Source organism: Pseudomyrmex gracilis, unplaced genomic scaffold, assembly GCF_002006095.1.
Source record: "Pseudomyrmex gracilis isolate BER0280 unplaced genomic scaffold, ASM200609v1 scaffold_130, whole genome shotgun sequence".
NCBI classification, from domain to species: Eukaryota; Metazoa; Arthropoda; class Insecta; order Hymenoptera; family Formicidae; genus Pseudomyrmex; species Pseudomyrmex gracilis.
The window spans coordinates 360,703-385,327 of NW_018020714.1; the positions used below are offsets into that span (position 1 = coordinate 360,703).

The window sequence follows — 24,625 nt, forward strand, 5'->3', positions numbered from 1 at the left end:
CGGTTTTGGGATCATTGAGCAGAGAAAACCGGGGCCGTTTCGCGCGATACGCTACAGAACAATCGGTGATAAACGAAAAACGCGGAATCGCGTTCGCGTGTGCGCGCGCGCGCGCGCTATCTCGAAACCACCTTTTCGAAACAAATGAAAAACGCACGACACGGAACACACACACAATACATACACGCACGTATGTGTAAAACGCGCATACATGTACACACATACACACGGATACATGCTTATGTATACGGCATACAAAATGAACGCACGTCGACACACTTTAGATAGCGATCGAACGACTCGAAACTAGCGACTGGCGTTTTTGATGACTTATCGCTTCTCAGATCGGGTTACCTCGTTTTCCCCGCAGGGATATAAGACGAAAAAAGAACTAGCCTCCAGGACAAATTGGTGTCTGAGAAAATGGCCCGTAACTTTAATCAAATTCGTTACCGCCGACGTGACGTAAGACACTTTTCTTGAAAATAAATGAGGGAAGTTAATTACTTTTCTTTTTTCCGAGAAAAGCTATATTAAATTCAAAAGTATTCAAACCGTATTTCTACCGCAAAAACGAAATAAAGGGTTGAGATATTTTTACGCGTAGGAATGTGTGTGTGTGTGTGTATGTGTTTGTATATTTTTTTCTCTCTCTCTCCCCGAGATTTGCACTGCGCACGGCGATAAATTTTATAGATTGTTCGTGAACACGTGGCTTACGGGTAATTTGATCAGATGGTCCTAAACTAACTTCTTAACATCGTAAAGCTATCCCTGCTGAAGCACGGTAATCCGACCTGATGGTACGCCGTCGAATGCGTGGTCGACAGAGCCTCACTTACGTAAGACGCCGACGCTAGACATAAGCCAGCCAATCAATCGCGAAATCCAGCTTTAGTGATTGAGCAGTAGCATATATTCACTCACGATTGGTTTACAGGCTTATCGCGCAGTCTTATGTAATTAAATCCTAATGGCGTCGCGGCAAAAACAAGACAACACAATCGGAGGCGGGCCTGTGTACATTCCGAATTATCAATCGCGTAATAACGTATTACAAATTTGAAGTTGAAACATTTCAAATTTTATTATATTTGTTTTTGCGTGTCAATATTAACATAATATTATATATATATACATATATAAAACTTCATTATATATATATATATATATTCGAAATATATTAATTTCTATTCGACGAGTTTGATGTGATACATTGATAAATACTTTCGTGTCGCTGATAAATATTGATTAAATAAATTAACGTTAATTGATCAGCAATAATGATAATAATAGTAATAATAATACGGTTATTAAATTCGAGATTAAATTACGAAACAATTCTCGTGCGTAACGAGAAAAAATTAAATTTATATCAAAAGCGTGTAGAGCGAGAACTTCTGATTTCGAGGGGGAAAAAAAAAACGGTCGGAACGAAAAAAGAAAAGTAGTGTTATCCGTCGAGAAGCCAATCGGGATCAAATCAGAGAACGTGCCGTCGGTGTGAGTATGGATCCGCCCGCCATATCTCCTCGCTCGATCGTTCTCTCGCAGAGCTTCGTCTCGGACACGAGAGCCACTCGGACCGGCCACTCCAAGCAACAATATAGGCTCGGGTTCGTAATCGTGAGAGTTTGTCGACCGAGGCATCGAGGGATATCACGTCGCTGATTGAGCGAGACTACCACATCCATTCTCGCGTTCCTCTCCCGATAGAGAGAAACGCGCGCGCCATTTTGCCAGCGCGAGTTTTTCCCGTTACGTATTCGCCGAGTAAATAATTCGTCGTGTGATCGCCTCTTTTATTTTCCTCTTTCTCTTTCTCTCTTTTTCCTTTTTTTTTTTTTTACCGAATTGACTAGAAAAAATCCGCGAAATACCGCGTGGCTGATAAGCGCGTCGTTTCTCGCATTCTAACAATTAAACTCTACGCGTAATCCCCCGTCATCGGAACATGCATTGCAGTCTTCGGTGCTTCTCCGTCGTCTTCATCATCTTAAAACGAAATTTTCAAACTAACAAAAAAATGCATTTTCGTACAACACGGGCGAGACGACCTCAACGTGTCACCCGTTCTGACTTTTGGCTCTTACGCCTCTTATACAAATTGTAATATTTACCCGTCGATATTGTGCCGCCGCACGACCGCCGAGACAATGACGTGGCCGGCGTAGCCCGCGTATCGTCACCACTTCCTCGCCTCCTGACTCGGTGCACGGACGCGCGTGTATGCACATCCTGTTTGCATTCCGTGCCGTCCAGCGACGACCGGCCAAATCCTCTCTAATTGTTGCCTTGTACAGGTAGTGTTTCGTAGGGAAAGGTCACAACGGACATGAACGTGTTACCGTGTCAGTCATATATTCGTTGAACGGGGAGAACAAATTGTAATTGTTTAATTTAGAGATCTGCAATTTTTCGAGATATTTTCACACGATCTTTGTCAATTAGAATTTTCATCTCTCTATACATGTGTATCTTTCTATTATAAAATAGACTTTGTCCACATAAATGGCTAACTATTCGAAATCGAAACCATATACAATATTTTTATGTCAAACGAGAGAGAATAGATTTTTTTGGAAAAAAAAAAACAAAAAAAATAACGTAAACCCATTTCTCTCAGAATACTCTTGTACAAGCTAACAATATCAAAACAAAAAAACCATCGAGTACAAACCAGAGGCAAACCACTCCCTCGTGACACTAGGTCCGGATAAGAAACGGAGCCGAGTGTGTCCGCCAGCTGCACCACACGTACCGCACACAGGATATCTCTTAACGATGTCGTTAATTGCCGTGCATGATGGGTCGACCGCCTCGAAGAGTCTCTCGCACCACCACTAAACAACGCTTGTTAATAGGTGTTTGTCCACGGCGAGCGTGAACGGGGGAGGGGAGGGTGGGTCTCTTTTCGAGAGAGAGAGGCTTGGGTCGGTTGTTGTTTTCGCCGTGTCGCCTACGCGCGCGGCTCGAAGGTCGTGTTAATCGCACGCGATGACCCTAAACACATACACACGCGCGCGCGCGCGCACACACACATACACGCACGCACGCACACACACACACACACAAAGAAAGTCAGGCCGTGTGTATGCGCGATCACGACTTTCATTCGAAAACGAATCGTAACGTGATACATCGACACGACGATAAATCAGCCTCTTATCAGAAAACAGAAGTCAACTTGACGCACTTGTATTGTAATAATAACAATCTACGCTCCCCGTTCATCGACCCTTTCGACTAATGCCATATACACGCCTAGCCGATTCGATTCGCGGTGTACTTCATACAGTTACATGGCAATCTTTAGCGGGTGTATGTTGCTTCTCCACCTCCCTCTCGTCTATGGCACCGTGTAATCGCACCATACCTTCCTGATAGCAGGGTAGTAACCGCGCGTGGTTGCTGATACCTGGACGGTATCTAGTTAGAGATGATACCGGATAATACCGTCAGATAATACCGTACCTTCGATCACTGTATATAACGCGGAACACGATCGTGAGCCTCCCCGGCATACGCTCTCTCGTCCATCGGCTATCCAGATAATGTCTGTGTCCCTCTTCTCGCACACCGATAATGGCGCGTTGTCATCGGTCATTGTCACACCCGACGTGCGTCTCACTCATACACAAAAGTGAGGTCCGTCCGTCAACCACGTCAAGGCGAAATATCGCCTTGATCCTTACTCGTTTCACTACCGCCCGTCCGGCACTTGCGAGGACGACTCTTCTAATTTCTTTCCTTTTAGCAGTCGGTGTCGTCCTCCTGATGCCTCCTACGCAGCTCCAGGTAACGGTGCCGGGCGTCGCAGTAATGAAGCAGCGGTACCTAGACGTCGGTACCGGTGCCCTCCTGATAGCCCTCGTCGGGCGAGCTGCGCGTGGAACCCAGGACACGTTTCAGCGCCGAAACCGGCGGCAGCACCGGGACGCCGGATCTCTGCCAGACTCGCATCTGCTTCGCGCCAGGCGGGAACTGCTCGACGACCGGCGCCACCACGGCGAGCTGCTCTTTCGAAGGATACGCGCTCACCGTAACGGCGGACGTCGTCGTCCTTCCGCACGTGGTGGCCGCCTCCCGGGTGTTCTCCCACAAACAACTGGTGTACAGCATCTTGCTGGCGTCGTCCATCGTTTCGACGCGGCCGTAATCGGCGACGCCGTAAGGCGTGATGTCCTCGGCGGAACCGCGACGAGTGTCCCTGATGAGATCCGGGTTCTCGATCGGCATCAGGGACGTCGTAGACGAGAAACAGCCGGCGCTCGGCATCGCCGCCACCACGGGCTGATTCTGATCGTCGAAACGGCTGATGGTGCTGTACTCGGTCTCCTGCAACAAGGCCGCCTGCGGTCTCTGCACGTAGCTCAGATGCAGCGAGGCGGGCGGTTTCGACTCGAGCGCGAACGACGTCGTTTCGATCTCCTCGTGTTTCCTGCGAGTGGTCGAGGTCGCGGACGGCGGATTGTCGGTACCGGCGCCGCTACCGGTACCGTCGCCGGACGTCGGCTCCATCGGCGTCGACGACTTGACGTCCTTAAGCGGTATCCTTCGCAGACGAATAAACAGAACCAGAATGATGAGCAAAATGAAGAGGATGATCACCAGCGCGGCCGAGATGCCAGCGATCTGACCCGATCCAAGAGTCGACATGCCAGCGGTTCTCAGGGACACATGCAGGGTAAAGTTAGCTTCGACACTGCCTGCGCGATTCTCCGCGACGCAGTAAAATTCACTCGAGTCCGCTTCCTGGGCGTTGGTGAGGATCAAGGTACTTCTTTTGCGAAACTGACCCTCTTCGAAGATTATGATTTTCTGATAGCTGCTGAAAGAGGAGTGATTTGTCAACAACCGACCGTTCCAGTACCACTTGACATTCGCAGGCGGTATCGCGCTCACACGACACACAATGCTCGCGTTCTCGCCGATGGTCGCCTCGGCGTAGCGATTGGGGATCAGCAGTACCGGTCGGCAGGCGAAGTCGTCGATGCCGAGGTCGGTGAAGGCACGATTGAGCAGCTGCTCGGGGCCGTGGCACACGGGCGCCACGAGGGTCGGCAGGTTATGCTTCACCAGCCACATCTTCATCTCGCGCAGGTGACAGTCGCAGATCCACGGGTTCTCGTGCAGGTCGATGCTGGTGAGCTTGTTCAGAGGCTCGAAGGTGCCCGGATGGAGTATCGTCAGCTTATTGTTGTTGAGCTTCAGGCTCTCGAGGAGCTCGAGACCGCGAAAACCCTTGGACTCGATCTCCACCAGCTGCGTGTGCGACAGATCGAGCTTAACGAGATTCGGCGTGCTCTCGAACGCGTGCGAGCGTATCCGCTCGAGTGGATTGTGATTCAGCAGAAGCTCGCGCAGAAACGGCGTGTTGGTGAAGCTCGAGCTCGGGACCGTGGTCAGCAAATTGCCGCTGAGATCGAGCTCCACAAGATTCGTCAGACCGGCCAGTGCCTCGCTGTCGATCTGGTCGATACGGCACTCACGCAGATAGAGACGCTGCAGATTCGTCAGCCGCACGCGTACGAAGATCTTGCTAGGCAGGTGACGGATGTTGTTGCGGCTCGTGTCCAGCACCTGGGTCGCCGGATCGATCCATTCCGGTATGCTGGTCAGGGAGCGATTTATGCATTCCACCGTTTGCTTGCCGCCCTTCCACTTGCACGAGCACTCGTCGGCGCACTTGTCGCCGCTCGCCGCCACGCCGAGCACCGTCATCGCGTACAGCAGAAACATCGACAACCCCATGATGGATCTTCGTCGTCGTCGTCGTCGTCGTCGTCGTCGTCGTCGTCGTTGTTGTTGTCGCGGCGAATCTTCGGCGCTTCCCGAGAAGTCACGATTTCTCGACTCCTCTTCTTCACCGTCGCGACACCTGCCCTTTTCGGCGACACTCGCGCGCGTGTCGCCTCAACAACAGCCGAGAAGCGTCTTCGCTCGCGCGGAGAAGCCTCTCGGGACCGATCTTCCGCCCATCCTCCTTCTTTCTGCGTCTCTTCGTCGTACTTGTATCTCTTTCTGTGACGTTGAATTTTCTCGTTTTCGATTTTCACTCTATAACGTTTTCTATGTTTTCACACAATCAATTCTGTTCTCGCTGACAGCTGCTGCTTTCACATACCCTCCTAACGCTCCAAGTTTATACAAATCCACCACTTTCAGAGGGGTCCTTCTTGCGCACCGAGGCGAACCACGAGAGGGATCGAGGTTGAACGGGACCCGTCCCGTCCATTCGTAAGTTCTTGTTCGGTACTTATCTCACATGACTCGGTACGTAAATCGCGTATTACTATACTTATTTTGCTCGCGCGAGCACGTTCCGTTCAGCGAGCGCAAACGGCGCCGAAGACGTTCCCTCAGATTTTCGATCAGTCACCTCGTCGAGTATCCAGTGGCGGCGTCACACGTGCGCACACGCGATCAGCGACACACGACGTCATCACTGAGAAGTCGAACAGGCCGTCGTCGTTCTTACGTAAACCTACGGCATCCACCAACGTGCACTCGCGTCGTTCCCGACGAGAAGCTCCTCGACGCCTCCGCCACGCCGTATCGACTGTAACCGCACCACTACTACCAGCAGCAGCAGCACCACCACCGCGCTACCACCGGACCACCACCGCCACCGCTCTCTCACATCCACCGACCACCGCCGCTACTACGCGGCGGCACCCCTGACACCCCGAATTCTCACGAGGTGCTCCGTCGTGCTACCGAGCGTAACGTTGATCTCGATGCGCGGGGGCCAACGTACGCGAGGGTCTTCCCCGTAGACTGCCCTCGCTTGTTCTCTCTCTCTTCCTCTACCTTTCTCACCCTCTCTATACACCGGCCTCTCTCTTTCTATACGCTTCTATCTATTGCTTACGCGCGCGCGCGCGCGCGCGCACGTTTCCTCGCTCGCGGGAAAAAAGCGGCCGAAACCGGCGACGCCAGCGACGCTTGGCGTCGTCGTTGTTGAAATTCGAGACTGCGAAACGCCCGGCAGCGAAACGGAGAGACCCCCTATCTCCTCTCTTCGTATCTTCATCTCGTGTCGTCCTCTCTCCGTCCATCCATCCGTCCGTATGTACGTATGTAACCCCCCGTTGGCCACCCCTGCGTTCCTACTTTCGTACCCCCGCGTGCCCGCTGCACATGCTGGATCGCTCGGGAGGGAAAACGCCGACGCGAAGTAGGGCGCACCCTTCTTCCGCTCTCGCTTACTGGGTGGCCGAAACCACACGCAAACAACGCAGAACATCTAGACAAATGTTTCATCTAAATATCGAAAGTAAACTCGGAATTATTTAACGCGAGAAATTTTATATCCATCTTGCTTATCCGCTCAAAATCTGACGTGACATTTAAAAAAATCTGCATATAAATTCCAAATCTGTACGTATATACAGAAAAGGATTTAAAAGTAAAAATAATTTACTAAAAATAAATAACGTTTGTATCGAAAATTTATGACAACTTCAAAAATTTAATAAATAATGATATCTATTACTATGATTTGTCTAATTTCTCTATGACACCCGGTACATCAGAATGTATACACATACAAACACACACACACACGCACGCACACAAGATCACCGTGATTCGAGTCTACACAGCACCCCCTGCAACCCCGCAACCGCACGTACGTTCTCTACCGTCCAACCCTCCTTCTCTCGCTCTCCCTTTCTCTCGCGTTGGGCACTCGCTTTGCTCTCTACTCTAGCTACGCGGCTAGTCTCTCTCTGTAACAAATCCCCCACTTCCAACCCTCCGACGGCGGTGGTCGTCGGCTTGCGCGCCCTACACGGCGAGTCGAATCGGGAGAGTTTCCATCCCCTACCGACGGTCGGGCAAACCCCACCCTGGACGCGGGGAGATATCTTCCACCCCTAAACGGGGAGAAGGGGCGCATATCGTAGTCGTCGCTATACTCGCCACTCCGCCGCTCCTTCAACCCCTCGTTCCCGTAGCGAGAACGCCTCGGCGTTTCGCGCGTCTCTTTATCCTTGGAGAAACTTCAATTCCTATTCTCCCCTCGCTCCGCCGGATTCTCTGCCGATCTTGCCGCCGAATCCCGCACTCTCGACATATCGAATGCTACGTCACAGCGGAGAGATATACGGCTATTTCGCAAAGTGGTTAAATGCACCGCCAGATTACGGATGAGGGGGAGGGGAGGATTTGCGAAGGGTCGACGATTCTCTCTAGAGCTCGGCGCTCCCGTCGTCGGTCTTGAGACTGCGAATATCGGTTATACGGAATCACGGAATTCCACCGTAGAATTCCGTCCTCGAGCGATTCCGGACCCTCGAGGGGTTCCCCTCCCTCCCTCCTCGCGCGCGCGCGCGCGCGCATACACACACCCCCGGATCGCATATTCGACGTGGAACGCGTACTTATATATATTTGATTCCTCATATCGTACATGCAAACAAAACAAACGGCGATTCCTTGGACGTTGATTAAAAAATTACAGCACTCGATCGTCTTTTTTACTTTCTTCGAGAATCGGTGTTTGAGAGAGAGAGAATCACACGCTAGATTACATCTGCGGTTAAGGGAAAATAGGAGTTTATACACAACACAGCCTTAAAGCTCGGAGAATAGAGTATTTTCTCGGTGATAGATTTATATACAGGGGAAGCGCGACGAAGATAGATATTTTATTCAACAACATTTACCATAATTGAAAACACCCTATTCTTTCGTATCTCCCAACTCGGAGGTAACGTATAACCCCCTTTCTCCCTTCTCGAGTTACAACAGACGTCACAAGGATCGCGCTCTTCTAAAGCTCCACACTCCAACAGCCACACTTAGCGCTAAACGTGGCAGTGGATAGAGGCGGGAGAGAATACAGGTCGGAGTATTTTTCGTTCCTTTATCCCGCCGTCCTTCCTTCCCCTTTTCGGCATTCTTGTATCCTTCTCCGTTGCTATCGTCGCATTGTCGTCGTCTATATATTCCGAGCCGGGAAGGGAATGTATGTGGCATACGGGCTCTCTCGACCGTACGAATGTTTCTTTCTCTTTCTTTTTCTTTCTCTCCCTTTGCTCTTTTCTCCCCATCACCGGGGTAGCTCCCGATTCTGCAAACGACTCGCGGAAAAATAATTCAGAAAATGAGAACCACGACCGGAGAAAGATGGGATTCGACCGAGACGAGAACGAACAAGTGAGATAAAAAGGAAGAGGGGAAAGAAGGAGACTGAAATGAGAAGAGAGATGAGAAACTTTAGATTTGGCTACGCAGCGAGAAGAATGACACGTTGGCGGTAGTGGACGAGGTGGAAGAGTGACTCGTAGTCGTGTACAAATTCTCCCTGAAGGACCTCTTAGACCTAATTGGCCGTCCGAATCGATATCTGCCCGTCCGTTGTCGGCAAAATTGCGACGCTGTGTTTCTCTCTCTCTCTCTTACTCACTTTCTCTCTCTCTCTCTCTGTCTCTCCCTCTCTTCGTCTCATGAAACAGAGAAAAAGAGGAGGGACAATTCAAAGTGACGAGAAAATAAATCTTACGGAATTGGTCCGGAAGAGGGTTGGTAAAGTTGCGCTTTTCTTTCGCCGTTTCATTTAGTGCTTTATGAAAATAAATCGAATCGCGACCGTTGCTTGGGGTTTGTTTTAAAAACAGTGACGCAAATTGATGTAAAAACAAATTTGAATCGCCGGCCAGGATGTAAACGGATGACGAATGCGTGCGAAGATAGATTTCTCCGTATTCACAAAGATTAACAAAGAAGAAACGACTTTAATACGCAATCAGTGATATAAACATAGTTACAAGTCAATTTAAAGAAAACAATTGTTGAGCAAATTAAGTGTATTTTGAAATTGAAATTTGTCCGCAATTTCGATTGCAGAGTACAGGAAACACAAATTTAAATTCTAAGAAGACCTATAAAAAAAAATCTCAAATAAATAATATCACACCTCTCTCAAAAATGTCCGATTTGTGAAAAATCGCTCAAAGTGGGACACTTCGACTTCGATTTTTCTCAAAAAAGGTCATTAACCTTACATAAATTTAAATTTGTCTCATTCTTTCATATCATTATGAATTATTGATGAAGTTTCTTCTTTCCTACGAGAAACAAAGACGATGAGAAAAAAATAAATAAAAGATGAGAGAAAGATAGGATAAAGCGGAACGTAACGATATTATGTGAGAATGCGAGCTTTTGCTTCTCTCTATTGATGTTACACTTGATGAAGGTGGATTCGCACAGGCGCTACGGAGAGAGAGAGAGATAAGAGAGAGTCGATAACGCGCGTCTTTGTGCGCGATGCATCCGACGATGCCGCGGTGGTGTGGCACGGCCGAACGACGCTATTTAAGCGACTACTTAAAATCAATAGCGCCCCGACGTTTATATCGCGCCAAGGGTCTGACAGCATAATTCTTATGCTCTCTTCTTCCCTTTCTCACTCGTTCTCTCTTTTCTCACTCTCTTTTAAACCTCATCCGGCTTGTCTTCGCGAAATCTCTGCCCTCCACAGATCTTCTCCCATTGTAAGATCCGGGGGATCGCAAGACGCTGGAGAGGCTTACGGAACTAGTAAATACAATCGAATATATGTATGTGTGTGTATATTTCGACGATATTGAAGTATCAATGTCATTTTCGAGATATTGAGTATTTTTCGCATCCATGTATTTCTTACTTCCACGCCAAAAGCTTGTGAATGGAAAAAGCACTTTCGTTATCAATTTTCTGCAATGTTTTAAACAGTGTTTACATGTGTATTTATAGATTTTTTAAAATAAATATTTTGTTTTATACATGGTATATGTATAAAAATTTTTTTAAAACTAATTTTTAAAGCGCATAATATTTCCATTCACGAGTCTCTTATTTATGTTCGATTTGTTGCTGCTGTACAACTGCACATACGCACACATTTACAAGATATCGATGATATTGCGATCGATACTTTCCCTATACGATACTCCAATATCGTTTGTGTGATCATTTTTCGTGTAAATTATAATGCGCTATATATCGGATAACAAACATGAAAATAATACTATTTAATGATTTTTATTTGAGATGAAACATTTATCTACTTTTCGCCCGAGGTCAATTACTCTGTGTGTTGAACGCAATTTAAAAACCGAATGCACATTATCGCAACAAATGAAGCCGTACGAACGGATAAACTATTTCGATGTCTCAATGTAACGTCGCACACTTCATGTCGTAATCCACTTCCACGTTACATCAAGTCGCAATAATTCCCGGATATGCTTACAAAATATATATATGGAGACTATAACAATAAAATAAAATGATCGCGAATGTTTCGAAATACGAATAAACAGCAAGTAGGGCTCGGCGAGAGCTTTTGTAAAAGTAGCGAGTTAATTTTTCCGCGGAGCGCAATTGTTTTTGTTGTCTACTGTGGCACACGTATTATAAATTCATCAATAATTTGTAAAACGATAAGAAAACATGATTTGAAGTAAATCTAAAACGTTTTCCTCCACATATTGTTCAATTCACTCTGTTTTACTTAAACCGAATAGAGAGTAAAATATTGAGCAATTCAGGATGGTGTGTGTATGTGTGTGAGTGTGGTGTGTGACGTAACAAATATACATTTGTGTCGTTTTAGTATATAATGAACCAGAAATTTTTATTAAGGGGCGCAGTTGCACTGTTCAGTCCCTTCAGGAAACAAAATTGACACATATAATTTTATTTAGATTGGGTTTGAGCTAAACAGAATAGAAACTAAAAAATAGTGTTTGTATAGTTAGTACGCGCAAACCCATCTTTACAATTTAGAAAAAGAAAAACAATAATTATATATCGTATTGGAACACAAGAAAGCACACAATCACGGATACTGCTTACAGAGTATTTCCGCAATGGTAACATATAACGGGAATAAATTGTCTAGACAAATGCACATAAAAATCAGAAATACACAGTATTCCATCTGCGCACAATTACGCGTGAGTCGCGAGTTATTTGTAAATATACATAAAAGTTCCGTAACATTGCGAAACCAATTTTCCATTGCAATTATTTTTTTTTGTTTTGTTTTGTTTTGCATACAAAGTTTTGTACATATAAATTTTTTAAGATACATTAAGAATTGTCATTATTCGTGTGAGATACGTCTTTTTCTATTTTTGTTTTTTTTTTGTTTTTTTTTGTTTTTTTAATGTTTCTCATTTTATACGATTCGATTATTTTCTGCTATAAAACACGAACGCACACAAAAAGTTAGTTTCATAACTTAAGACGCTTAAAGAGAGTTTGCAATGTTACGTAACTTGTATTTACAAGCAACCGAAACTCCAAAATTTCAACGTCACAAAATAAATTGAGGTCTGTTTTATATCAAGTCGAAAATCTTCGTTCTCGTTAATTATGACGACAATAATAATAGTAACAAATGTATCACATTACAGTGTTTGAATCGGATATGCAGTAGCGTGATAAGTGGTTCCGCAATATGATACACAAAATGTATGAGATACTAAACTTTTTAACAAAATGGTAAAGTTGTGTCGATAAACTGACATTTGTTTTACTTTCGTTAAACTGATCTTGTTTTCCTTTTTTTAAACCAATCATAACTTAATCTTCGTGAGTGTTTTTTTTTGTTTTTTTTTTTTTTTACTTTTTCTTTTTTTATGGTCTTTTTTCAAATATTGGAGATCTAATTCCAATATTATATATTATAATCGAGCTGCGTATGTCATTCGAACGCGGAAAGACTATGTGGTCTGCATGGATTAAATTGTTGATGCGATCGATTCTCGATTCGTTGCTGGGAATGTGCTTTGCACGCAGCTCGCCGCCATTGGACTCAACCAATGGGAGTAATTTAAACGACAATGCAACGAGATCTATACGGATGTTCTGTTTAGAGAGCTCGTTCGCCGGATGTTTCAAACTTACGATTTAAATCGTAAAACAAATAAATTCAATCTCCCGGATGATCGTAGGGAGCGTTTTCTTCGTTATTTTATTCGCACATAACCGGATGTTAAGACACATTACTCCCGAAACCGTATTTCTACGTCGTACGAATTACATTCGCTCAAGAACAGTTCTTGTTGCATCCGCAATCAGATTACATGAACCGTACTTGAACACATGTTTCGTGAACAGATATGAAAAACGTGGTCAAATGTACCAAAGTAAAAAAAAAAGCCTATTCACTTTGGCAAATTTGCAACTGCAGAAGTTATTCACTAACATATATTCCAGAAGCTTTGAAACAAAAAAAAAAAAAAAAAAAAAAATAACAGGAATTTTGTGGCCCTGTTTCTAATTTTTGTAATATGCAAAAATATAATGTCACTTGCACGGCTGCATGAAGTAAAGATTAGAAAGTCATCACATTTGTCAGTGTCTGTTCACGTAACATTGCTACTATTCAACTTTTTTTTTATTTTTTTTATTTTTTAAGCCCACTTTTTTCTAAGTTCACACATCCATTTCGCAAAAGACATTATTCTTTGGAAAGAGTCAAGTAAAACCCGACATTTGTTTGTACCTTTCGTGTGCGTGAGTAATTGCAACGCCTTTGTAAGATATATTACTTTGCAGTTTGCTGCAATTGATAATCTTTTATTTCAATTTTTCTTACGGTTCAAAGTTTTAAAAATATCAATCACTTATATAAATATAATGAAAGAAATTTATATAAACTTGAAAACGTAATAATAAATAACTTAAAAGTTAAAAATGAAACAAATTTATTATATAAAGTTCGAAAATATCTATGTTTGTTAGAAAAACAATTTTGACTAGCATCGCATTAAATCCAATCGCTCACTTTTTTTCGACATGTATGTTAGGTGTAGCGATAAATATATATCACTATTTTAACTGACTCTTTCAAAAATCGAATAAATATATTTCGCGAAATAGACCTCATAAAATAAATCAGTGATTCCGATTATAGCGCAATAAAAAAGCGCAGCCAAATAATTTCTTCTTGGACACAAACTCGCCTACACAAGGTTGCAAAAATCGGAATTTTCGAAAAATCGTCGTAGGCGCAATAACGATAGAAGCTAACAGAATAAGGCCGGATTTTTGTAGCAATAATCGTTATCACATGGAACCATATTCTTTACGTTCGCATTACATTAAGTAGATATAAAATGAATGGGAGACCGTAATATTAGACTATGAGGTATAGATATGCGATTCTGATCGATCAAATTGAGATGTAGTGGGCGACAAATTATTTGATCAATAAGATCGCGCGTTCGAGATAAACTTATCGGCAGGAAGAAGATCCAAAGTGCAGGCGTAAATGTAAATCACAACATAGAATACTCGACTTGCAGCGAATAATAAAAATTTCTGTGAGAAATCGCTGCCAATTTTTGTATAAATGATTCTCCCCCCCCCCTGTTTTTTTATTTCTGTTTTGGAAATGCTGCTTTATGTACCCCGTTCAAAAACCACTTCGAACAAATTGATTCCCAAATGATTGATTCTTCACTTTAAATTTGTGCATCACAGGATTTCACAGCTAGGTATATATACCGTCCATAATCTGTACCCGTTTGATGCACGCCCGTCTGACGACTGGCTAGTTTGGCCCTTTACTACACGAACAAAATGTCCTGAACGTTTTTTCCCCCAAAGTGAGGAAAAATAAACCAAATAGTAATACTTTTTGTATCTAGAAAGTTTCGTTTACATCGAAATTGTTGTATTCTTCAGACAATGTCATTACGAATCTTGCTTGCATGCTGCATTTCGCTAATATATTCGGCGCTGCAGTATAAAAAAAACACATGTATACATATGTATACTGTAAGTATATATACAATATAAAATATACAGTATTATAACGACCGACACGCACTTCGCAGAGGAGGAACCAGATGTAAATTAGTCTTCCAATGTTCGCTGGTTTTTCAAAATTATGTATTTCACATGGCACCACCGTTTGGCAGATTACTTTCCTTCATTATCTTGAATCAAGCGAAAGATAGCGTTCTGACGGATCGACGGAGACAATCCCGTTTTATTTTATTTTTTTTTTTTTTTTATCTTTTAACGAACGGTACTTTCTCGCTTGTGCAAGATAGATTTTTATCTGCCAGAATTTTAGAAGAGAGTCGCACAGTAGTCGAGACGTTAGTTCGAAAAAGTTTTCGTTGATCCGAATGTTAGATCATTCATCACTTTTCCCGAATACCATTTTACCAGCTGTACAAATTAGTTTTCGCCACTCATTTATTTCGTTAGTTCCGCCATTTGATCATTTGAATTCAACGAATACACATATATCGTATAAAGTTTTATCAAGGAGATGTAGAAATTTAAACTCGAAAAATACATATCAGAATAACCAATAAATCTAAAATTAAAAAAAAAAAAAAAACCGACTTAAAATTCAGTTTTATCTACATTCATTTGATATCAACACTCAAAATAATGCTAAAGAGATAAGCAAGTTATTCTTTAATGCACTATCTATTGCTCTTGACGAAAATTGCTCGTCGCACAATAAAACACATAACGTCTATGACACAAATGTTTGCATGACAAAAAATTTGTGATGTAAGGCACGAATCTCTATACCACGACCTTATCAATTCAAGTCGCAGAAATCCCAAATAGTTTCGAACCTTCGGCCAAGCGGCCATTTACTCTCGCGCGTGATGAAGACGATGACAATGTGAAAAAAAATGAAGAAAAAAAAAAAAAAAACCTTACTACAATATACTTGAATGTTACAATTCAATACACAAATGCTACTCTTTTCATCACTTTGTAAAGAGAGGCATACGCTTTTCTTCAACTATGCGCGAGCTACTGTTTGACCATGTAATAGCGCCTAAGAAATCTTAATGCTACATCGCCACTTAATTTGAAAAACCAATACTTTCACAGTGAACAACCGTTCACACGGACGCACCGTGTCAAATATACACGGCTGATCGTTGAACAGTTTACAATCATTGTTTCCTCCTCTTAAAAAAATGTCCCTCTTGTGTCAGCGTTCTCACATCACTGTATATCTATTCTACAATCGCTGTGATAAAGAGTTACAGTTACAATTGATACTGCAGCCCCAAATATATTTATATCATTTCATACTCTGTAATTACCGTTAATATTTCATTTATTAGAGACGAATTCGCCTCGGACAATGAAATATTTTGGTATCACTTTTCTCTATTTTGTAAGAATTTTTGCTCCTATAAACCTAAATTGTAGTCTGTTCTTTATAAAAACTAATTATATAAAACTAGTCCATTGTACAATCTCTGATTCTCAATCACTGTAAAAGGAAACTCCGATTATGCTTAAAAAAAAAAAAAAAAAAAGAGAGAAAAAGAAAAGAGAAAAAACAATTTTTACAAAGATGATTAGGTATATACAAACAGAAAAGATAAGATAGTTTTTAAAGCGCTAACGAGTGACTTGAACTTCAGAGTTGTTTGACGGTATTTGACACTTAGCAAAATCAAGCCATGATCAAACTTTACAACTGATATTTTAATATCCAATTTTCAGATCGCGCTGAGATCTGTGGGTACGATCTGTATGTATATATGACCTTAAATATCGATGTTCTAAGGGCAATTTATACATATGCATAACAGTAGAAAAGTAATGAGCACATGTGGACCGGTATGTTGTACTCAGCAAAGATTGACCGACAGTATATTCTTTCTTTAACATGCCCTTTTTTTTATCATCGTCAGACAACAAAAGAAAAGAAATACTGGAAGAATGAAAGCTGTTGTATAAAAATCTCCTATTAAAACGATGTTGTGTGTACTCGCGCGTGTAATATTTACAGTTATGATAAAATGCAATGATTGATTATACACGTTGTTATTCACATATCTGTTTACATATTGTGCATCTTGATGATGGCTTGACTCTGTAATAGTTTCGTAGGCTATGTACATTTAATAAATGTATTTTTTGTATGTACAAAGATTGACTCGCACAAACATTCAACTCTGATCACACATCAATCAAAAGATTCACATTCACGCCTTAGTATACAAACTTATATTATCATTGTATATTTGTTATGTATGACGGTGTATCGAAACTACTTGGACACATTACCCTCTTCCATACTATTATTGTCTTCTGGTCTTGCTACGTACAAACTAGGGTCTATCACCTTTGGGATAGGTTTTATTTCTGTTCCAAGTTCCTGTTCGATACGATGTAGGTTGAAACGATCTTCGTACGTGATTAGGTTAATTGCTATACCTAAATGGCCGAATCTACCAGAACGACCGATTCGATGCAGATATGTTTCTGCCATTTTCGGAAAGTCAAAATTGATTACGACGTTCACAGCTTGAACATCAATACCACGTGTAAATAGATCACTGCTCACCTAAAAAAAGAAAAAAAAGAAAAAGTTATGTTTTATGTTAATCTTGAATTTCAGGTATTAATATAATATATATCATAACAAACACATCAATCAACTTACAAGATTTCGGCATAATCCCGCACGGAAATCATGGAATACGCGATTGCGGTGCGCCTGCGCCATTTTCGCGTGTATATAATAACAGCAATACCCAAGGTCTGTTATTTTCTTAGCCAGTAATTCAACACGTTGTGTCGAATTGCAGAAGATTATGCTTTGCGTTATTTGCAACTACAGAAATAACACATAAAAATGAAATATACTTGCAACAATGTATTAAGATTAAAAAGATATATTGTGAATATATCGCGTACAAGTCTTACCTTGGAGAATAACGTGTTAAGGCAGTGAACTTTTTGTCGTTCCTGTACAAAAGCGTAATATTGCGTTACGCCCTTCAGAGTCAATTCTTCCATTAAATTAATCTCATATGGATCTCTCAAATGTTTCTCCATAAATTGTTTCACAGTTAGAGGAAATGTAGCTGAATACAATAGAATCTGACGTTGTGGTGGCAATCTAGAACACAAACATTTACTAATAAGCAATTGAAATTGATTTAAAAAAATTAAAATTGTTAAATAAGTCAAATGATCATTTAAATAATCGCACAAGTATATTGGCAAGAAATCAGTTTTCGAAGTATCAAATACAATATTTCTTTCACACACACCTAGATATTACATGATCTAACATTCCCTTGAAGTCTTGTGACAGCAGTTTGTCTGCTTCGTCCAAAACTAGAATTTTGCATTCGCCCATATTTGCTACATGCTTATCCATTAGATCAAGAATCCTTCCTGGTGTTGCTATTATCACTTGTACTAAATAGACAATTCAATTTTACAAATTATTGTTCATAAGCAACTATTTCTATATTTTACAGTAACTATCCTCGTAATTGTCACTTAACAAAGGAACTGCGATAACAGTTGAAAATGGCAGTTCGAGTTTGTTTTCATGCAGCACAAGACTCTCTAGCACAAAATATAATAAAAGAGAGAAGAGCAAGCAAGACTGATGTGATATCTTTATTCTACATCAATAAAAGTGAAACAAGTATCTCAGACAAATTGTTAAGATAACAAAACTCAAGCTCAAAAAAGAATAATAAATAAATACGATCAGAGTAATTAAGTGACAATAACGCGAAAAGAAATAGTAATAAATGCGCTGACACCTTTTTGATAAATCCTCATAATATCGTCGCGTAAGTTGGTTCCACCAGTAGTGACCATCACTTTAATATCCATATGCTTTGCAAGCTCGATACAAATTTGTGATGTCTGTAACGCTAACTCTCTTGTAGGTACAATCACCAGTGCTTGGATTACGTCTTTTTTTGGGTCAACCTGATACAAATCAAATAGAAAATCCAATAATATACATACATATAATATCAATAAGCATGTATACAAAATGATATTGAAACTTTTAATTTAATACTATAACATAATTTGACTTTCAAATCTAAGGTCTTTTAGTTTATAATAAAGTTTCTGTATACATATATGTATATATATGCCAAATGCAAATTTTAATAATAAAACTTTTACTCATTATTCTGTAAAATATTCTCTTTTTTAATAACACATAATATATTACATGCGTGATAAGAGAAAATATATAGATGATCTAAGTGACCTGATATTTGTAATATAATAAAGCTGATCAAATTAATATGTTCCAAGTTATACCTGTTCCAACACTGGAATAGAGTAAGCTCCTGTTTTACCAGTTCCATTTTTCGCTCGCGCTAAGATGTCTTTACCAGAAAGTGCAATGGGAATACTTGCTTCTTGAATCGGTGATGGCTTCTCCCATCCCTTTTCAAAAATTCCCATCAATAATTCTCGTTTTAGGCAAAATTCTTCAAACTCGTTACCTCGCGTGTCAGTAACATCCTGTAAAAGGCATTCATTTAAAAGTAAATTTTAATTTAAAATAAATTTGTGTATTGTAATTTTACAAATTTTTTGTTTTATTTTATATTCAAGAAAAATAGACAAATAAATGTTCAATCCAAATATATTTAAAAAAAAACAGAATACTTAAAGTCAGAAAAATACTAACTTATGTGTTATAACACATAAATAATATATAGTGCATTTTTTTTAAATCTGAAAACTTACACTTGTCTTGATCCTTTTATCTTTTGGTGGAATTTTTAATTTGGCTTTCCAACCCACATCATCCATTTTGTCTATTTCTGATTTATTAGATAAACCAGAATTTAACATGTGATTAGAGTTCATATGCGTCTCTGTCATCATTTTGGAACTATTATAGTGTATATACTGTATACTTTCTTTTCCTGAAAAGAAATATATGTATATAATATAATGTTACAATCTATATGGCAACATATATATATATATACATGTATATGTATATATAAAGTTACAACTATCTGAAATAAACTGCACATATAATCTATATATATACATCTTACATAAAAAGAAAAAGAAAAAGAGATAAAATTTTATCACTATATATTTTTAAAGATATTTATAAATTGCATTAAAAAATAATTCATATATCACAAATTATAATCTCTTTATATATTATTTTTTGTTATATTTTTATAAATAGGCTATAATAAAATTTTTTCCAAAACTATTTAAAAAATTAAAATAAGATATAAACTGTATAAAAATGTCGTTAAATATATTTAATAGCGCGTGTAAGTTTTCGTATTAATGCCTGAATAGGACTGCCAGAAGGAGAACAAGACCAAACAAAATTGACCTACAATGTATGTCTATAGATATACTGTTTGCTGTTATAAATACATTCAAATGTGCTAAGTGTTTTTGTGTGTTTGGATCTACACAAGGAAACCGTGAATACCTTACAGATGGAACAGATAACTATAATGTGAAAAAATATATATAAATTTTCTTGTCTTTTGTAACTACAATATAGATAAAAACAAATAAGAAAATAAGTATCTTTTATGATTCATGATGATTCATTATTCTTCAAATAATGTTTAATAAATATGTATGTAATAAATATATATATATATATATATATATATATAGAGAGAGAGAGAGAGAGAGAAAAAGAGAGAATTTATTTGTTCCTGCTTCTATGTAGAATATGTAGAAAAATGTTTTTTATCTATGTACCATAAATTTTAGAGGTCAATTTACAACACATCAGAATAACAAAAGATGCAAACAATAACAGTGAAATAAAACAATGAGATAATCAAACTGAATAAATACAAAGAATTTTCCACAATAAAATATAAGGAGAGTAAGTTTGCGAACGTGTTTTGTAATTAACGATAACCAATACACTCAGCCGTAATACGAGCAAACAAGTCTTGCCAATTTCAAACGCGTAACGTTCAAACCGTCGACAAAGGCAGAGCCATACAACAATTCGTACCGTTGCGCCAGAAAATTTTAGTTTCCCAACAATTCGAAACGTTGCGCGCACAATGTTGCTGCCGTCCGTACCCGGATACGTTCTTCATACCCGAATGTGATCCGTTGAGTCGGTTTGAAGTCGCTCAAGACGCGAATTTGCGTCAGCAAGACAGAAAAAAAAAAAGAAAAGAAAACTGTACGAAACCGGTAGGCCTGGTACTTAACAGACTTTTCGCGGCGACTTTGTCCTCACAGGCGTGCGCCGCGTGGAGCGACGCGGCCGAAGGCAAGGGGTAGAGACGGACCAGAGGGTACGCAACGGCGTCCGAGCGAACGGTGTTCCTTACCTCAAAAACGGATGGACGTCGATGCCGTGTGTGTGTTATGTGTGCCTCTAGCACTCGATCAGGGGGAAACAATACGCCAAAATGGCCGTTCCCAATGTCAATTTCGTCGACTATCACGCAGCGCCAGCGACCGCGTCGGAGACACCGTTCGGTGCGCTTTTTTTTTCTCTCTCACAGCGTACACTCGTTCGTTTTCGTTGGGCGCTCCGAAAAAAAAAAAAAAATTGTTCTCGCGTGTGATGCGCGGGGTCGACTTCTCCAAGAAATTCGCTTCTGTCTCTCTTCTCTGCGTTCTCGTGATTTACGTTTAAGCTTGCAGTAACTCGAACTCCTGACTAATGCACTGCGTCGAATGCCAGCGACGATTATTGCTTGTTCGGTATACACGAACCGCACCACGAAGAGTGGGAAGTAACCGAGAGCGAGAAATCCGTTGCCCAGTCGCGCCCTCACACGACGTCTGTGTGGTCTCTGTGTGTAATCACTGGGGCGCTGCGTGTTTATCACCGTTTGTCTTGGCGCGTCTGGACCAATAGCGACAGCGCATTTCTAGGAACTTGTTCCGCCATTGCTCGTGATCAGCGGTGGTTCTTTCATCTCACACTTTCGTATTCGTATGACAACAAAATTATTATTGGCCGCTAGCGATAGGTGTGTTCTTCTTCTCCGGGAATTGCAATAATCCGCGTTACAACAAACTGTAATTGGCTTGTGAGGGCGCTTTCTTCCAAAAATGCGCGACCAATCAACGCATCGTGTCGATTAAGTCGACTCGACCAATCACAGACATACACATAATATTACGTTTGCTGTTTCAAACTGTCGAGTTTTACGGATACGAAGTGATACGAATGAGCAACTACGTAAAAATACTTCGAAACGTCATTTAATTGCAAATAAATAGCGATTACAAGTGCTGTTGCAAAAATTATTTCGAAAACTTTTATTTTGAAAAATTAACACCGCTGTGACGATTTATTGACGTATGCTTAGAGCACAGATTTATAAAAATGAAATAATATGTTATTTAATAAACGCTAACGAACAAAAAAAAAGAGCACAGTTTTGTATGTACACATGTAATACTGTAATAATTAAAAACAATTAGAATTAATACGCTGATTATTACGAGAACAACGGAAATATGTATATCGAAATGTCTGTTGCCGGTATTTGTATAGTCGAATCTTATCTTTGAGATACGTCTTCGGTTTATCTTAAGTTAGGTCTGTAGATGAGACAATCCACGTGCGCGCGCGCGCGCGCGTGATCTCTTAAGATGAATCTGAGATGATCTCAAATGTAAGATAGGGCTACGAACATTGTCTTGAGAGTGAATTTAATTCGCATTTATGGACAAACGATTTCTTTCTTTTGAGATATACGATATTTGCGGCAAGCTTCCGGACAATGACGCTCCAGGTAACGTCTTTGCGAAAAAGCTTTGAAGCACACGCCACAGCGCCATTGCCACTGATGATGATTACGCGTTCTCTGATGAGCGCGTAGATTCGAACTGAAAAATATCAAAATGAGAGTGTGTTAATGTGTGTATATATATATATATATATATATATCTTGCTTTTTTTTTTTAAATTGAGACACAATGACGCAAAGTATAAACTTGTTGCGTGTTTTGAAATATCCAAATGTATCTTTTTGAACGCGATTATAGGTTTTCAACTCGAATTCTCGTCTACCTACCGATCGGCGAAAGATTTGTGACAAACCGGACACTCAAAGGGTCTTTCTCCAGTGTGAAGACGCAAGTGACCCTTTAAGACCCACGGACGATCGAAGCTCTTGCGGCAATATGGACAATAATGCATCGTTTTATTTTTCTTCCAAGGTTGAACGTTCGTGGACGTTTTATGCTCGTTAACGTTTATCGGTTCGTGTTTTTGTTTTGGAATCAGATACAAAGCTTGCGAGAGCGTCTGTGTTTCGCCACCGTTGACAATTTTCTGATTTATCGCCTCGGCGATATTTTCTGGATTTATCACTTGCATCGTTTTTGCCGATTCCGTTGTGCTAGTAGAGGAGGATCGAGATGCGTTATTCAGCGATAACGTGGACATTTTCTCCGTTTCGTTTGTTCTTATTCCGTCGAACGACGGCGAGGTTTGAGAGATGTTCGCGAAATTTCGGCCCGTATCGAACATATTGTGGTGAAAGGTATATCGAGTTACAATGGGAAGACCCGAACACGTCCAGATATTGCTTGTCTTCAACGACGGGTCTTTTGTGCGATTCTTTCGCTTAAAATCCGTGGATGGCGGTAGCCAAGAAAAATCGGTTTCTGTAAGAATCGATTTTCCGTGATGCGAGAGAAGCACAGATATATACACGTATCTCGTATCAAAATACGTGTCTAGATTCAACTTACATGAAAGTTTATCTCATCTACCAAAAGATAAATAAATTACAAATAAGAGAAAACTTTTTTTGCATCAAATATAAAATGTTCAACCATTGTTGCAAATATTGTAATGAACTATTATGTATATATGTATATAGTTGTAATATATTGTTTAAAAATATGTAAATATCTTTTAAGTAGATAATTGAGATTTTTTTTCTTTCTCAAAAAAACAAAATTATATAAATTTCATTTTCTTGTGTCAAATATCATAACAAATAATTGAAAATTTAATTATTTAATACACATATTTTGTACTTCTTTGCGGCATTAACTCACATTATCTATTACATAGTAATTACCAAATAACAATAACTTTACACCAATGTTAAATTTTCTATTTAACAATTTAAATAAATATTATTCACGAACGTAAAATTTATATTGCTGAATAAAAAATTAATTAATGTAACATTGATGAAACGTTCTTTTTTCTTGGTATTTATTTAGTATCTTGAAAAAGAGAGATACTTTTGAGCGTACATTTTCGATGTGTGTATGCATGTGTGTATAATTTATATATTTAGAAAGTTTGAAAGTCTATCACGGAAACGGATACACACGGCATGATCGTCGGAAAGTTGTTATCACTGTCAAGGTTAAAATAACGACATTACAGGCAATCATACATTTTAAATATTCTAAGACAAGCATTTGCTAGGACATTTCATAACCGTAAAAGAGATCGTTTCCTTTTTCTTTATCGACTATGCTTCGGTCTTACTTACTACAAAAGATTGTACGAAAAGAACAAAATACCTTCGTTCAAAGTATCCGTCCTCGGATAACGTGCCATCGACTTTATCAAGCAGCGTGGCATTTTTTTCAGATATAAATGGAGGATCACCGCGGTCTGCAAAGAATGTTTTTAACTGCTATCCACTGCAGCAGCAAAATAGCACTGTCGTGCATTTGACATACACCGGCTTTTGTTTTTATCGAGCAGTGACGTATTATCAAAAAAGAAAAAGACTGTTATGTGACAAATGATGAAAATTATATTATAGACAACGTTAAGAAGAAAGAGAGTGTGTGTGTGAGAGAGAAAAAAGAAAGAAGAAAGAAAGGGAGGGTGATATAATAACAAAAATTTCAACCT

The 24,625-nt window shown here is 40.3% G+C and overlaps 3 protein-coding genes across 4 annotated transcripts; all 3 read right to left on the reverse strand.

Annotated features, from left to right (window-relative positions):
• Positions 1-2,934: 2,934 nt before the first annotated feature.
• Positions 2,935-5,754, reverse strand: LOC109856673 (leucine-rich repeat-containing protein 4B-like). Its single transcript, XM_020432211.1, has 2 exons — positions 4,511-5,754; positions 2,935-4,441 (listed from the first exon to the last, which is right to left on the reverse strand). The coding sequence occupies exons 1-2, from the start codon at positions 5,752-5,754 to the stop codon at positions 3,838-3,840; spliced, it is 1,848 nt and encodes a 615-aa protein (XP_020287800.1). The 3' UTR covers positions 2,935-3,837.
• Positions 5,755-14,363: 8,609 nt separating this feature from the next.
• LOC109856657 (putative ATP-dependent RNA helicase me31b) lies at positions 14,364-21,504 on the reverse strand. Of its 2 annotated transcripts, none has more exons than XM_020432180.1 (8): positions 21,108-21,504; positions 19,516-19,697; positions 19,081-19,287; positions 18,564-18,735; positions 18,057-18,207; positions 17,707-17,902; positions 17,444-17,614; positions 14,364-17,344 (listed from the first exon to the last, which is right to left on the reverse strand). In XM_020432180.1, the coding sequence occupies exons 2-8, from the start codon at positions 19,654-19,656 to the stop codon at positions 17,048-17,050; spliced, it is 1,335 nt and encodes a 444-aa protein (XP_020287769.1). In that variant the 5' UTR covers positions 19,657-19,697; positions 21,108-21,504; the 3' UTR covers positions 14,364-17,047. The 2 variants fall into 2 exon arrangements, with proteins under 2 accessions (XP_020287769.1, XP_020287768.1); XM_020432179.1 differs by lacking the exon at positions 21,108-21,504 and adding an exon at positions 20,780-20,958.
• A 557-nt stretch (positions 21,505-22,061) lies between these two features.
• Positions 22,062-24,428, reverse strand: LOC109856675 (zinc finger protein 510-like). The gene is made up of 3 exons (XM_020432213.1): positions 24,286-24,428; positions 22,812-23,406; positions 22,062-22,623 (listed from the first exon to the last, which is right to left on the reverse strand). The coding sequence occupies exons 1-3, from the start codon at positions 24,344-24,346 to the stop codon at positions 22,458-22,460; spliced, it is 822 nt and encodes a 273-aa protein (XP_020287802.1). The 5' UTR covers positions 24,347-24,428; the 3' UTR covers positions 22,062-22,457.
• Positions 24,429-24,625: the final 197 nt, after the last annotated feature.